Source organism: Centruroides vittatus, unplaced genomic scaffold, assembly GCF_030686945.1.
Source record: "Centruroides vittatus isolate TY-2023 unplaced genomic scaffold, ASM3068694v2 contig_221, whole genome shotgun sequence".
Taxonomy (NCBI): domain Eukaryota; kingdom Metazoa; phylum Arthropoda; class Arachnida; order Scorpiones; family Buthidae; genus Centruroides; species Centruroides vittatus.
In genome coordinates, this window is record NW_027121377.1 from 2,405,906 (window position 1) to 2,422,860 (window position 16,955).

The 16,955-nt window shown below is 29.3% G+C and overlaps 1 protein-coding gene across 9 annotated transcripts in view; it reads left to right on the top strand.

Annotated features, from left to right (window-relative positions):
- Liprin-alpha (PTPRF interacting protein alpha) overlaps positions 1-16,955 on the top strand; it is a 148,908-nt gene that overhangs the window by 76,095 nt on the left and 55,858 nt on the right. For all 9 annotated transcript variants that reach the window (XM_067265343.1, XM_067265342.1, XM_067265336.1 and 6 more), the window contains exons 4-5: positions 4,949-5,023; positions 11,960-12,034. In XM_067265343.1, coding sequence (XP_067121444.1) covers positions 4,949-5,023; positions 11,960-12,034 — 150 coding nt within the window. The remainder of the gene's footprint in view (positions 1-4,948; positions 5,024-11,959; positions 12,035-16,955) is intronic.

Consider the following 16,955-nt stretch of genomic DNA (forward strand, 5'->3'; position numbering starts at 1 on the left):
CATTTCCTACAGTTTGCAAGTATTTATTATTTGTAATATTATTTAAGCAAAAGCGTTTCTTTTCTACAAGTCATTTGTTAACCACAAATTTTTCTTTAGATCATTTATTTTTGGCATGCAAACTAAATAAATGAGCCTGTTTATTTCTTTTGTTTAAAAATCAGTTTGTTAAATCAAACACAAATTGTTTTCTGCAACAAAAGGATGCCGAAGTTTCCATTTCATCCAGAGAAACAGAATGATATAAAATCAGCATTGACCTACAAAGTTGCATTCTTTCTTACATCTGTCCAATTTATTTACAAAAAATTTGTCATATGTTTATGTTTGTTTTATTGAGATGAAAGAATGTAGTCTTTAAATAGCTTTGCACCTTATTACAATTTCAGTCTCTCTCTCATTAACTGATAAAATAAATTATTTTATTCTTATTGCTTCAATAATTAATATTGAAATGACAGTCAAACAAGAAATTTGACATGAGTTATCTTTGGCTGACTGTCATTCATATTCAAAATTTTTTTCAAAGTATAATATTTATATCATCATGCTAATATTTAAGTAGAAAGACCGGGAGAAAATTAATGTTTTCAAACTGTGGTATCGAAGAAGAGTATTACAGAGTGCTGAAAGTACAAATGAATTGGTATTGGAGGAGATTGAACAAAATGTTTCCTTGACAGTTCAAATTGCAAGACTTTGTGTAATATGTCTGTAATGTGAAAGTCAAAGAGAGGAAACACTAGAAAAAGACATCACACTTGGCAAATAAAGGAGCAATGCAATTGTTAGATTCAATAACAATATCCATGATGCTACACTGTCAACAGTCAACTACATGCTAAGATTGACTACCATTTATAACATCTATCTTTGAAATTGTCCCACGTCAACGAGTGTTCGGTGGTTTTATCCACCGAACACTCGTAGTTAGTCGCAGGTTTGTGCCTCTTCAACAAGCTGGTCATGTGGAGTTTTCTGTGTTTTGTTTACTTTTGTAATATCTAAATCGGGGGCCAGTTTCCCATAGAAAGTCCCCCTGTAAGGCAACCCCTTTGCTGGATCACTGTCATGTTGCCATAAACAAATAAACTGAACCTAAATCCAAGTTGATATGACAACTTGATTGCACATAAAAATGTTTCAGTTATCAGTCTGTACTTTAAAAAATCCTTCTGTCAGCTTTTTAAATTTAAAATACACATAAGAAGTGATGTAATGTAGAATCAAGAAAGTATTGTCTATCCAAACTAAAGAATCATTTCATTTTATTTGTTTTTCAACATTGTGCCAAGTTTTCCAAATTTTTATGTTTGGAAAGATTTTAGTAGAATTTGAAATAACATTAATGGAATTTTGAACATTTCCATTGTATTTCGAACCAGCAGTTCAAAATTTAAAGAAATTGTCTCGTCGTTGTTGTTTTTAAGCCTGCAGTATCTTGAATGGGAAACTGTGTTATTTGATGGTTCTGTTGTATCATTGTTCTGTATATAATTTGTGGCCTCTCGTGGCAAATAATTTTGTGAAAGTAAATTGTAAAATGACACTATGCAATTTACTTTGCAAATATTTTGGGATCCACTAATGTTTATTCAAGTAAAATTACTCTTCACTCCGACACCGGGGATGAAATACTAAATACCGAACCTGTTACCGGTGTAATTTGCGTGAAAAAATCTTCTTTCCACAAACGTTTTCGAGCTTTCCAAACAGCTCTTCTTCAGGTAGAGAAAAAAAAAAATTTTTTTTAGATTCCGTTTTTATTTAAATGTCTACATTCTTTTTTCGTCCTTTTTCGAAGTATTTCGTCGGAACCTTTTTTCTCTACCTGAAGAAGAGCTGTTTGGAAAGCTCGAAAACGTTTGTGGAAAGAAGATTTTTTCACGCAAATTACACCAGTAACAGGTTCGGTATTTAGTGTTTATTCAAGTATAAATTTCAAAGGTTTTGTGCATTTTTATTTATTAATTTACTTCATTTTACAAAGTTAAAGTTGTTTATGATAATCTTATATCACATAAATCATATGAAACTACTTTAAATTTCATTATATTGTCACTTCTAATAATACAGACTTCTCCATTTTTGGCATCTGATTAATATTGAAATATCAAGAAGCTTTCAAAATATCATTGAAACATTAGATTAAATGACAATGCATTGTATATATATAACATTTTACATCATTAAATATAAATTTTTGTTTGGGGTAATATTTTATAAGGAAAAGTAAGGTATATAATGTATATTTAAAACACTGATGGATGATATAACTTGTAACTTTATGCACCTGTCAAATAATTTAATTCTTTAGTAAATTTGAAGTAAGTCTGAACAGAATCTTACATTGGATAACAATCATTATTGACTTTATAGCTGTATTATAATACCTTGTGACAGCACATTTGGAATATCTGAAATTTAGGCTGAGAATGTCCAATTTTGTTTTGAGATTATATATCTTTGGAATTTTGGAACTCTTAAACATAATTGTCGTCTATTCAACAATGTAATTTTTGCACGAAATAACTTTTATATTTGTCTGTTGTATTGTGGGGGTGACCAAGTCTTGTCACAAGGAGCCAAACATTGTCTATTAGAAATATTCAAGAGCCGCATCTAGTATTGTATTATCTGGTTATATGTATTATATAGTTAAAATGCTGTAGTTATTACTGTATAATGTAGCCATGATAAAGGTCTAGAAAGGCTGCAATTTAATTTGGCCACTGTAATTGTATTCTGATGCCATTATCTTGTGCCTTTTATATTGAGAAAATATATTAAAACTAGACATCATATGATTTGGAAGTGACTTAAGTTGTGCCAAAATTCTGAAATTTTTTATGATATTATTACAAGGTGTTTCATTAAGAAATTTCCATGTTTTAGCAACTTAGCCTTTTTGCACACTTTTTATGGGTATTAAGAAACAACTGAACTGTTATAAATTGCAGTTATCTGACTGTCATTTTCCAATAGCTTCTTTTTTTTAAGCATTTTTTGTATTTACAGCAATATGATTGTAATTGAGCCATTATGTATTACAAAGACCTATTTCCACAATAAAATTTGTGGCCATCATTACGATAAGAATTACTCTGCTGTCATGAATTAATAACAACACAACTTTCACTTTTTATATAACAAATCGTTCGAGAAATGGACTTATATAATAACACACGTTTGTCGGAACAACTTCAGAAAGTAAACTACAACTTGGTGCCGCATCCCCATTTGCTGCAAAATGCATTCCATGGCAATGGATTATGTGATTTTGCAGAAATTTGGAATGTTAGAAAAGAGCCAACTTTTTTAATTTATCATATTATTATTGTTTTGGTTACTTTAAAGGTTTTCTGGTCTCACATGCAATTTCATAATAAAATTTTATATATAGAACGTGAATAGTATTAACAAAAATAAATGTTTTCATGAACTATGTAAATAAATAACACAATGCAAAAAGAATTCCAATCCTCTTTTAATTTTAAATACAAATACATTGATTTATATTATAGATTTGAATAAAAATAACGTCATGAATGCTTCCCAAAGCATATAAAATAACAATTTATAATTGTTTTGCCACTCAAAATGAATGTTTAACATGATTTATGTGTTTATCAGTTGAAACTAAAACTGTATTTAATATCTGTACGTAAAGTGTTTCAATAATGTGTCGTTATGGGAACAGAAGTGATGTTTATTGCTACTTATTTATTTATTTATTTATACATTTTCTGATTTAGCAAAAAACACTTCGTGCTTTATAGATTTTAAGTTTAAAATGTTATGTTTAGATATAAATTCTAACATATTTTAAACTATTAAATTTTTTTAATTATAGAAATTTCTAAGAAAAATGAAAAATATCACTAAACATGCAACTTTTTAAATATGTTCTGCTTTATTATTTTGTGTGTGTGTATCATGAGAAATATTTATGCAGATATAAGATGCTGCCGAATCCAGGATGCATTACAATATCTGTGCGCTTGCCCAATGATTTTCTATTTTGAAAAAAAAAAAAAAAATAGACAATTCCAGTCAAATTCATGTCAACAAAGTTTGTTCTATCAACATAAATATGTTCAGTATTTATTGCACAATAAAATTAGCTATATATCATCATCATCATCTGTGGTATTGAAGTTGGAAATCTGTTCACTTTTTGTGTTGGGATCATCTGATTCAACAGCAAATTTGACATTCACATCTTTCAGCACGCAGTCGTCGTAGGTGCTGTTTAAAGTGTTGGAAGCACGACATTTCTTCAGAAAGTGCTATGTGACTTTTCATGGATTTTTGTCTGAGTACTTAAAAATTACTATGATACATTAACAAGACCAAGCTAAGTTGACCTATAAAATATTTTCTATTACAAATATTGGTCTAATAAAATCATTAAAAGGACTCAATGGAATTAGTAACAGAGAAATAAAAAACATACTAGATGCTATTAATTGTGACATATGTCAAATCTATGACAAGTTTTCTTTTCAGTAATACTAAAATTTGAACAAAGTGCATCTTGCATTCAAGTAAATATGGTACATATGTACTTGCTGTAATCTAATGTTTGATTATAAAAGATAATTGCATACTTCAAGATGACTTGAACATATCTTAATGTGTAATTTTTATGATTAATTGTGTATGACAAGAAATTATACCATGTTAGTGTATTATATTTGTAGAAATTACTATTATAAATTTAATTGTTTTTTAATTATATGGAATATTTTAATTAATTTTGGCTAATGTTACTGTATATAATAAATACAGAATTTATATTTGTTTGGTAGTTTTTTACCCACAGTTTTAAATAACAAGTTAATTTTTTAATGCTGGAAATCGAGTAATAAAGTCATCTGTTAAGTATTAAATAATAGTAAAGATTACGTTAACGATAAAATATCTGACAAATTCTGATGTTTTACAGGTTCGCGAGAGGTTACGGATTGCCCTGGAACGCGTCGCCAGCCTGGAGGAAGAACTGACACACGCTAACGAAGAGGTAATTAATGGAAACCTTCCTAAACTAATAGATGGCACTAATGAATAATTATAATGATAATTTGTTCTTAATTAATCGATAGCAATCTAAATTAATAAACTACGAAATACATTTTTGGTTAAATTATAATTTTGCCAACTTGTTTTACTCTGAAATATATTAAATGGTAAATTTGTTTACGTTTTGTCCTTTATCGTTTTGGACTATGCAAAATGCATTTAAATTAATTTAATATCAGTGTCAATAATTATCCTAGAGTTTGTTTTGCAAATAGCTTGATTCATAAAAGCTTGATTGAAACAAGAGGTATTATTTAGATTTGAATGTGTTGTTTTAATGACATTACAGTTGAATCCAAATTAAATTTATGTTTGTTACTCTTTTGCACAACATGTACTGGTTATATACATCTCACATATCTAACAATCTTGGATTTGATTATTTGAAATTACTTCAATGCAGTGTGTACTGTGTAAGGGCTGTCTGAAAAGTTGCCATGCAGTGAAAAATTTGTAACAACATTAAAGTCATACATATGGCATTGCATACGAGACCCATAAGTCATGCATTCCTCATTTCTATCTTGAGGTAGATGGTGTTAACCTTGCTTAAGGACATTCCAGCTTTTGGAAGATTTCTTTGCCAATTGCATAATCTCATGCAGAATTTGGCCCAGCAGTTGTCCAGACTGTCTTCTCCCATATTTTGGGACCTCTGGGAACATTTGAGGCATTTGCTATGCGAGAAATTGCAATATCATATGTAAAACTTCACTTTTATTGAAACTGTACTTAAACCTTTTCCACTGCACGGTAACTTTTCAGATGTCCCGTATGCAAAACAAATTATGATAAAAATATGTATTGCGACTGGAATTAATTGTGTCAAAGGCAGCAACTTGCATGCTTAATGTTTTGTTTCCAATTATTTTAATTAGTCTAATCTTCTTTGATGTTATTAAAGAAGATCAGGCTTTTTAGCATTTATTTTTTGATATGACTTTCAAGTGATTCTAGCATTTTCTGTTCTTCTGTTAAAAGTTCTTGCTGAAAAATTTTCAGATAGGGTTGCCATCTTTGAAGAGGGACTTTACCAGCCAGTATCATCACTGGGGAAAAGGTAAATGAGATGATGTACTTCATTTTATGCCTTCTGCAATTGGCACACATTGTAATTGCTCTAATTCCTTTGTACGTAACGGTAAATGATCGGCAAACAATGCAACGAGCCAATCGTCGTCAGAAGTTAACTGGTTTTTGAATTGATTCGCTTAGAGCCAGGTTTCTTTTTAAGTGTAAAGTTGCGTGAATGTTTTTTTTTTTTTTTTAGAAGAAAAAGAATCAGACAAATGGCTAGACTAGTTTGTCTTGAAAAATCAATTTCAAAAACTTATATAAGAAATTAAATATGTCTTTTGTGAAATTTGTAACTTATTCTCACAATCTGTAGAATACATATTTATATTTTGTTTGTCAGGCTTTTTTATTTAAACAAATCATTTACAACTGGTTTTTCTTCTTCTGCTCTTCATTCTAATGCCCACATTGCCCCATTTGTTCATCCTACATATTATACAGTTTATGGAGATTGTAAAAATATTTTTAAAATCATTTACGTCAAAACCCATAAACTACATTTTACACTTTGACCGAAAGCAATATTTTGCATATTCAATGTGACAATATTTGTTGCTTCTTTAAAATTAGGATACAGGAGATCATAAAATTAAGAATTAAGTAATTCTTACAAAAAGCTCATAAAATTATTACAAAACATGCAAAATAGATGCAAAGGTTTATTAAAACCGAACAAAAATTGGCACAGCATGAAAATCATTGCAAATTGAAAAAGCTGCAAAATTTTATAACTCTCAAACTATAAGAAAAATATCATTATTCTGTCAGAGTCTTATTTACTTTTATTTCTTTGTCGGTAATGTATATTATTTTATTTCCTTGGATAAATGCCAAAAGTATACAAGTAAATATAGAACATAAAAAAGGTACAGGTAAATGGATTTATAGATTTTAAACATTGGTCTGTTACAATGATTAGAATATCCATTTTAAAGAATCTTTATAAACTTTAAATTGAAAAGACATTAAACAGCTAACAAAAGCTCTGTTGCTATGGAGAGTTGTGTTTTGATTCCACTGTTTTCTTTTTTTATTTTTATTTTAGTTCTTTTGCAAAATTGGGGACATGTGATTTGTTATGCAGTGGGATCTGCTTTTAAGAAAATTGCTTTTAACAAGTTTTTACTTTTTGCAAAATAAACCGTTTCGACCGCAATCACCTATGTAAATTTACTCTCGGCAAAATTTCTGTTTCGGTTCGGTTATTTTCGATGGCTGAAATGACCTATGCTTGCCATTTTACTTCTGTTTCCGTGCACATTTATCACTGGAAACTTCGAGAACTAAATAAAGAAGGAAGTTTGTTTCGTAAAATACACAACAAAACCCTAAGTCCTTTCGGTAACAATATTTTCAATCTCTTCCTGAGGTCTGTGTCAGGTTTAAAGATACAAGTTCTATAATGGAATGTCTGCAGAATTTGAATTTCTTTCTAGAAATTTTTAGACAAATTAAAATCAGTTATTCATGCATTTGGCATTTAAACATCATTGCTGTCCTCTGATATTTAAGATTAAAAAATGAATTTTCTATGTATATTATTTTTTGTGTATTTAAAATTAAAGAAAAATTAATGTTTTTACTATTAATAATAATTCTGCATAATGTACATTTTTTCCCAATCGAGGAAAACTTCAGGCTGAGGTGCCGTACGAGATCCAAGGAATCTCTTGGTCGTGATTCGTGAAACGGTTGTAGTTTTTCGGTATTAGTTACGGTGGTGGTTCTCGAACTATTCGAGGTCACAGAATACCATCTGTATACTTTTTATTATGAGGAGCATTAGCATCAATATATTTAAAGATCGATAAGCAATTTCATTTTTACTGTTTTTACAAAACAATAAAGCAATAAACTGATAAACTTTATTGTATTGAATAAAATAGGAATGTGGAATTGTCTTTGAATAAGGTAATATGTTGTAGTACATTGGAATAAATTTACAATAAAAATTTTAAAATTTTTTTTGTGGAACACCTACGTTCTGCAGAACATGGTTGAGAACCATCTGAGCTACAGTAATATTCATATGGTAGCAAATTCAGGTTTATGTCTGAATAAATTGTTTGCTTATTTCATAATTGAAAAAATAAAATCAAAACATTTATTAATCAATTGATTTTTGATGGTATTCAAGAATAATTTAAATAATTTTTGTAAATTGCACAGGTAAATCAGTTACGTAGGCACTGGATGTATTATTAAGATTTTTTGTATTACTAGACATAGACGTGTTTTAATTTTTGTGTAATACATATCCAAATTTTGATCATTGTCCTTGTGTTTTTAATGATAAACACAAATCCATTTCCAAAATTTCTGCTTTTAAAAATGTCAATGACTGTATTTAATTTATTTTCTTGATGAAATAAAAATCAATGCATTTGTTTAGTAATTAACAAAAGTTACCGAATCTATAATTACTTTAAAAAATACATTAAATAATATGATTCAACATTAATTTAAAAAATTAAACTATTATAAAGATAATTGAAACGTTTTAAAAATCAATATAAACTCAATTTGTCAGAAATTGCTTTCGTACGTAATTATGTTTCGTTTTTTTCTTTAATTTTCAAACGGGAGGAAGGCAGGCGAATTAAGCCTTAATAAGAAATTTCGTGTGTATAAATTTATGGAAATTTTAATGACGAAATTTCAGTATTATTATTGAAGGGATGGGAAATTTTGTCCTTCCGGGACCGGATTTGCCCTCTTGCTTTAAAGTTGGACAAAGGGAATCACAATTTGGCATACAATCGAGATGGTCGTATTTCGAATTATCTTCTCGTTCGTGGGATTGGAATTTTATTAATTTGTTTAATGTAATGTAATGTTTTATTTTTTCTAATATTTTGTTTCAATTTTTATGAAAGTGTCTGGTAAAGTTAATAAATAATTGGAATGGCATCAAACTGTTAAGACCGTATTAGATAAATGTATTTCATAATTACTGCTTCTTGTATGCAGTTAAAAAATTAGTGTTATATTAACTGCACGTAGACGACAAGTAAGCAATTCAACAATATGGTCTATTTGACACGAAATGGACCGGGTTGTCGGATTGACTATTTAACTACTAACAGCTTGGATGTACCCATTATTTTATTTTTGAAAATAAGCAACTATCAATATACATATGTGTGTTTTATAAATCAAAGGGAAAAGAGAAGAATGGAAATGCATAATTAAATCTCTTAGTTGTAAAGAATTCACTCACAAGAAATAAATTAATTTGCAAAATAAATATATCGGTAAAGATGAAGTATAGTATTTATACTTTGAAGTAAAAATATAAAAAACATTTAATGTTTTGTTCTATTCACAAATACGAGCACATCATAACAGACCAAAATGAGCGTTATAATCACTCCTAGATATAAACTTGCTGGCAAACAATTTAATTTTGCATTTGTTAGGGATTAGAAAGTATTATAGAATGCTGTAAATGTATGTGGAACTTAATAGCAATAGATCAGATCTTTAAGTATGATCCATGGATCAGTCTTAGTCTATGAGCATGTGCTGAGTAGTCTACAGCTCAACCTAGTCATTTTTTCTAAATTGCAATTATGTGTTGTATATCAAAAAGAAAGAATATTTTTTTAATGCACCACTTATCTCAAGTAGACAAATTATTTTGACCTGTGTCTGCAACAAGTTTTAGGCAATGAGAAGTTGACACGGTCATGGATGGTTCACCGTTTGCCCACAACTTTAAAATCTCCGCTTTAGATAAATTAACCAAATTAAATGTATTATTTTATATACCAGTTCTAGTTGATTATATTTATATAATGTTATTTGTTTCTGGTTGTTTAGTAATGTTTCTTATATGAAAATAGTGTTTTATTACAAAATTATATGGTATTTATATAGCCATTTCCTAAATGTTACCATTTTAAATTACTGTAATTATGTTAAATATTGTCTGAGAAGTATGTGACATACACTAATTAATAGAGTAACTGTCTGCAGTTAAATGTCTCGTCATCTACTACCTGTAGGAAGTGCCATAAAAGAAAATGGCAACATCACAACACAGAAGGCATTTGTATTTTGCAGTTTGTAAAGTCGGAACTGCTCATCATTGCGCAACACATGTAATCTTTGGGGACTCTAGAATTGCAGATATTGTAGGAGGAGTAAGGAGGAATATGTCATAACAAGCAAAGGAAGAATTTGAGTATTGGCTCTCTGGCTAACGTGTGCTACGTGACTTGAGGCAAGGTACACACATTGAGAAATTGTAATGGCCATTTTTCCAATGTTTTAAAATACATTACAGTGTTATCTGATGATGATTACAAAAATTCTAAATGGTAGCATTCTTTTTGGAAGACTCTGTACTGAATGTTACCAGCGCCTTCCTTTCTTCCTGTTTTAAATATATAAATTATATACTTATAGTTTATGTTAAAACAAACATTTTAAAATATTATCCAATTTGTTAATTCAGAGAATTAGTAGCATCTTGAGTAACAAGTTATAAGAAATAAGAGTGTATAAATATTTAAAATTAAACACATTTTTATTTTAACAGTTAAACTTATAATTAAGGAGATTTGATAAAGAATATTTAATTAAATAAATGCACAAGTTTGTCGTCAAGAGAAACTTTTGAATAGTCGAGAATCAAATTTTTAGTTTCGGCCACCAAACGTAAAAGTACTTCTATCGCATTCGGAGCATCCCAAGAGATGGCAGGAATTAGCTAATTTAGTAGAAAACTTTGATTTCTAGAAAAAACATTTTAAAAATAAAATTTTGTAATATAAATTGAAAAAGTTGTAATTTAGGAGTAATACCGTGGTTTTTATTACTATTTAATATAAAAATAATAAAATAACAAAAATTATCTATTAGAAGTTAGTATAGAGGGAGTATTGGAATCGTATAGACAATATGCTGCATACTTTACGACATTACAGTATCATTTATATTAAAAATAAAATTTTTATATAAGGATATTTAATATTGAAAGCAAGCTTCTTTGGCTAAAATTCAAGGATTCTAGCTACTTGCTAGTAATGTCCTTGTTAATCTTGTTTTTAAACATCACAATTCGACTAAAAGGGAGGAGTTTAGATCGTATAGTTTAAATAGTGTAAAGTTTCTACCATTTTTAATGGCCGTTGTGAGATTATACAATTAGAAATCAAATGAAGAACATTACAGATGATTTAAAAATGATGGAATGCAATGATTGTCTGTAATGTTCTTTGTTTGATTCGTATCGCCCAATCGTTCAATCATATATCCCAACAATGGCCATTAAAAACATTAGAAAAGGTTTATTTATTTATTAAATTCTCTTTTTTTGATGGATTACTGGTGTTATTTTTTTTAATGTAGTATGTGTGTTCAGTCTTTTGTGCATACTTTGCTTTTTAAATATACATTTGAAAATGCTTCTGAGAAGTTATTTTGATTGCAATGTTCATCGTTTCAAAGAGTTTGATCGATTATGTTGTAAGTTGCAGTTGTAAACAGTTTATTTCTAGCAACAAATACACATATTTCTATCAACCAGGCTCAAAGTAACTTTGATATTTAGACTTAGATAAACCGAAAACAATTTAAAAAGTGACCTAAATTATTTTGTAACATTTATAATGATATTGTAAAAAAATTCGTTTCTAGTAATATTTGACAATTTGTATATCCTTATAAACGTGGAGTAAATTTAATAAATTGAAACTTTGAATATTTGTTCAATTTGACCCTGTATTTGAATTGGCAAAAAATGTGGGAAATTGTATTGTTGTGAGCATTGATTTCTATTTTTTTATTCTTTCAGTTAACACAATACAAAACAAAAAGGATACAGAGGGTCCAATCAGAAGAGAAGAAGCCAGATGACGATGCTGCAAAGGTGAGATAATTTGCATTAGAGTTCTACATCGGAAAACATAATTTGCTAAATACCGGTTTACCATTCATTCGTCAATCAATATAAGCATTTCTGTTTTAATAAGAACAAAAAATTTACGAAATAGTTTTGAATTAAAACTGCATTTGGATTAATCTCTTTCTAAATTCTAAAAACTGTAGCTTTTTCTTATTAAGTGCATTTTAAATTTAATACTTGAATGTGTCATCTGGAAGCTCCCAATATAAAAATCTTTTGTTTCAATTTAGTATATTATTAAAAAATTAAAATTACCAAGTCTCTTATACATTGCAACATCTTTGAAGTATTCTTAGTAATTGATATTGCTTTGTATAACCAAATATCCTACCCAATCCTGCTGACATTCTCGATAACAAAAAACTATGGACAAAAATGAAGAATTTCATACACAACACAAAAAAACTCAAAAAATTCCATTAGCCAGCGAGATGGGTGACACGGCTACATCTGGACCAATGATAGACTGGCTGATATCATTTAAGGTAGGCCGGCTACTTTGCCCAATTTGTTCAACCCGCAATTTGACTTTACTGTGCATATGCAAATTAGACCCACTGGGTTTATATCTACTAGGTTCTTCAATGTTTTTAATGTTAAATTTTTTAATGCTATATCTCTTTGCCAACCCAATCTACAGCACTAACCTTGTAAATATGCAACTTAGCCATATCAATAACTAGTATTCATGTTTTGTTCTATATTTAACTTTATATAATAATGCTCCACTCTATCGAGTGTCAGTATTTGTATAAATTATATTAATATGTATAAAGCAGTCATAAATCGCATACTTCATAATTGTTAAAACGTTTTCTCTGAACAGGGGGTATGCTGTACACACTCGCCTACATGTGCAAATTTGTCATGTTTGTTTTTATACTGTATCACTGTACATATTTTGTCTTGTAACTGTATTTTTACTTGTTCAACAATTATGATGCAGGTGCCCAATGATCCGACATTTCCCTTCAATCTTTCCCTATTTTCTTTCCCTCCCTACTTACTATCACTTCCTCTTCTAATTTCTTAGAAGTGAAGTCTGTGCACATACAGACAACCTCTCTATACTTTTACTGTAAGGTAATGTACAGGTATACCTCAAGTTATGTTATTCTCAATTATACGTCGTTTGGCAAAAATGTACATGGAAAAATAAAAATTAAGTTCAAGTCATTTTATTTGACTTTACATTCGTCCGTCACAAATATTGAAGTCTAAATATTACTAGAAAAGCGTTAAAAGCACATAAAATCATATTAAAAAATGTACATTTACATTAAATGTTAATATAATCATCATAAATCCTAAGGAACAAAACATGAAAACATCTGTGTTTCTGTGTTGTCATCTTATTTAGCGGTCTTTAAATGCTCATTATTGGCGTTTTCCGCGGTAGTTTCAATATCTACCATTTGGTGTCGTTGTCAGCGCCACTCGATATTGGTAAATTTAACATAAAATTAGTTTATTTTCTACTATCGCAAAATAATTTTAACAACTGTATTTGTTATTTAACCTTAAAAAGTCATCTTATTTTATAATGTCTTAGAGAAACCACATTCACAAATAAAGAGTCCGCGATGTACTGTAAACATCACCAAATTGTAAACATGTATATTTACAAGTATGTACTGTACGTACATGTATTTGTATTTGTAAATTTAGATTATTTTTTTCTGTACTATATTAAAAACTAAAATTTATTTGTTTGTAAGCTTAAAATAGATTCTTATTAACCATATATTATTAAAAATGCATGTATAAATAAAATACAGAAATGGGAATGGTAATTTGTGGTTTAGCCTAGTGACAAGTAAATTTGACTTACGTCACCTGTCCTGGAACCAATTACTGATGTAAGGTGAGGTATATCTGTATAGGCCATCTTCAGATGCACTGAAATTTGAACGTATTTTAACTTAATATTTAAACGACAGAACATTCAAACACTTTTACATTTAAATTTAAAACAAAATACCTGATAAATTAACAAATAATTAATAATAATAAACAAAATATACTAAATGAACTAATATAATTACAATGTAAATAATATAATAAAATAAAAATAACATATGTAAAATAAAATAAAGTAAGTACACAAAAAATGTCTCTAAGTAAAAGGGCAGGCTAGGGCTATGAATTTTTGTGTTTTAGTTTTTCTTTTATGTAGAATTCCCACACGGAAGCTAGTCCATCTGCATCCCTGGCGTTAATACAACCATCCTTTAATTTACTTTTATAGATTTTGATTTTATCTTTGTACATTGCTAATGATGGAGAATGCATAGCCCTGATGATAGTCGCTTCATTCTGTTTAACCGCAGAGCCCTCTGCTTGTGCCATACAGGATAATACTGTGTTGCAGTGCCCTTTGTTGATGTCATATGTGTGCTCCTTAAGTCTGGTAGCTAAATTCCTTGTGATCCCAATATAGTCGTCCTTAATTCCTAATTCCTGATTTTCAAATGAAATTTTATATATGCCCGCTTTTTCTTCTCTTTTAATTGTGTCTTTATCATTTCTTAAAATACTGTATAAATTAGCTCTCTTTTGAAAACTATTTTTGAGTGTTTCTGTCCGATACTTGTTTCATAATGTTCTCCATGTTTTGATTATAAGTGAACTTGGAGATTTTAAACTGATTTATTTGGGTTCTTATTATATTGCCTCTTTCATATCTTTAATTAGTTTTTCTATTGTACTCTTTATATCCCAAGTTTGAAGCTATTTCTTTAATTCTATTAATCCTTTGTTGTTGCTATTGTTGATTACCTGTACAAACTCTTGTATTCTCTTCTCGTTTTTCCAAATAATGCACACATCATCCACATAACTTTTGTAAAATACAATATCCATCCTGAACCAATTTGTATAGTATTTTAAGAAATGATAAGGACACGATTAAAAAAAACGAAAAAGCGAGTGTATATAAAATTCCATTTGAAAATCAGGAATTAGGAATTAAGAAGGACTATATTGGGGTCACAAGAAGGAATTTAGCTACCAGACTTAACACGTTTATGGCATTATGAGGCACATGTGACTCATATGGACATGTCTAGTTAGGGTGACAGACACAATTGCTTGTTTTTCCGTGGGGAGTTGCATGTTTCGATAACATTATTCTACAAATATCATACTTGATATATCGATATTATTTTATTATGTGTAATAAAATATATTAATTTAATAGTATGAAGCACAGGTGACTCGTGCCGCCCTGTATTAAAATAGACTATGAGTCACTCACGACTCGTAACACCCAGTAGCTGCCTAAACGTTTATCTACTGATGCTATGAACGTGTAAGGAGCACACATATGACATCAACAAAGGGCACTGCAACACAGTATTATCCTGTATGGCACAAGCAGAGGGCTCTGCGGTTAAACAGAATGAAGCGACTATCATCAGGGCTATGCATTCTCCATCATTAGCAATGTACAAAGATAAAATCAAAATCTATAAAAGTAAATTAAAGGATGGTTGTATTAACGCCAGGGATGCAGATGGACTAGCTTCCGTGTGGGAATTCTACATAAAAGAAAAACTAAAACACAAAAATTCATAGCCCTAGCCTGCCCTTTTACTTAGAGACATTTTTTGTGTACTTACTTTATTTTATTTTACATATGTTATTTTTATTTTATTATATTATTTACATTGTAATTATATTAGTTCATTTAGTATATTTTGTTTATTATTATTAATTATTTGTTAATTTATCAGGTATTTTGTTTTAAATTTAAATGTAAAAGTGTTTGAATGTTCTGTCGTTTAAATATTAAGTTAAAATATGTTTGAATTTCAGTGCATCTGAAGATAGCCTATAGTATTAGGTCGAAAATGTTAATGTTCGTTTAATAAACGTTTCTCAGTATCAGGTGTTTAAGGATTTTTTAATATTGCTTTGTATGCAACACAACGATGACAACTCTGAGCAATCCTGGATTAATTATCGATCAATTACTTAGTTGTACTGAAGTGCAATAAGAATCTAGCCGTACGATTCAATTAGTAAGATTTATCAGATTTGATTTTGCACGTAATTAGTATCACTCTAGTAATTAGCATAAATTGTACTTAGAAATTTTATTTTAATAATTTTTTTATACTGACAAGATAGTTTAGCAAGAGAACTTTAAATAATTTCTAATTTAGAAGGATTCTTTAATGGCTAAGTCACACTAAAATTTGAATGCCTTTTTAGTTTCATCACATTCCAGGAACAGTTCGATGCATGGGCAGGCAGGTGGGGCATTTGCCCTCCCCTGGTTTTAAATAAAATATTTCACAAATTATAATCGTAAAAGTGATTGAGATACATAACTATATACCCTCAACAATGAGATGTTGGATTCTATAATCTTCTTATGGGAAAAAATCAAAAATTTAATTAAATAAAAATTTACTGATGTAATTATTTGTCTCCAAGTTCTGCCCCTCCCAGAAAATTTTCTGTGGATGCCCACAGTGTGACAATGGCACCATCAACTTTCTGTCAAAGGCTACTTGCTAAAAATTTCATTTTAGAAAAATTATAAAAAGTAATACATTCTTTAAAGAATTATAAAACTTTTAAAATGAAAAAAAAAGGAAACAAATGTCATTATATTAAATTTGTCCTTACATCTGAACACACTTCGCTTCCACTTTCTGGTGAATTTTTAATCTGGATAAGTAATTTCTGGGTGTGAAAAGTGCTAAAATATCCTCTGGCAATGAAGTTTACATAAAAAAAATTCTTTTGGTGGATGACTTTTTATCGAGGACGCTTCTTTACTCGATAAGAAGGTCATTAGAAGACGAAAGTATGTTCTGAGATCTAAGAACAAACTTACGAAGATGCTGTTTGTCTTCACTCTTTTTAAAACTTGTTT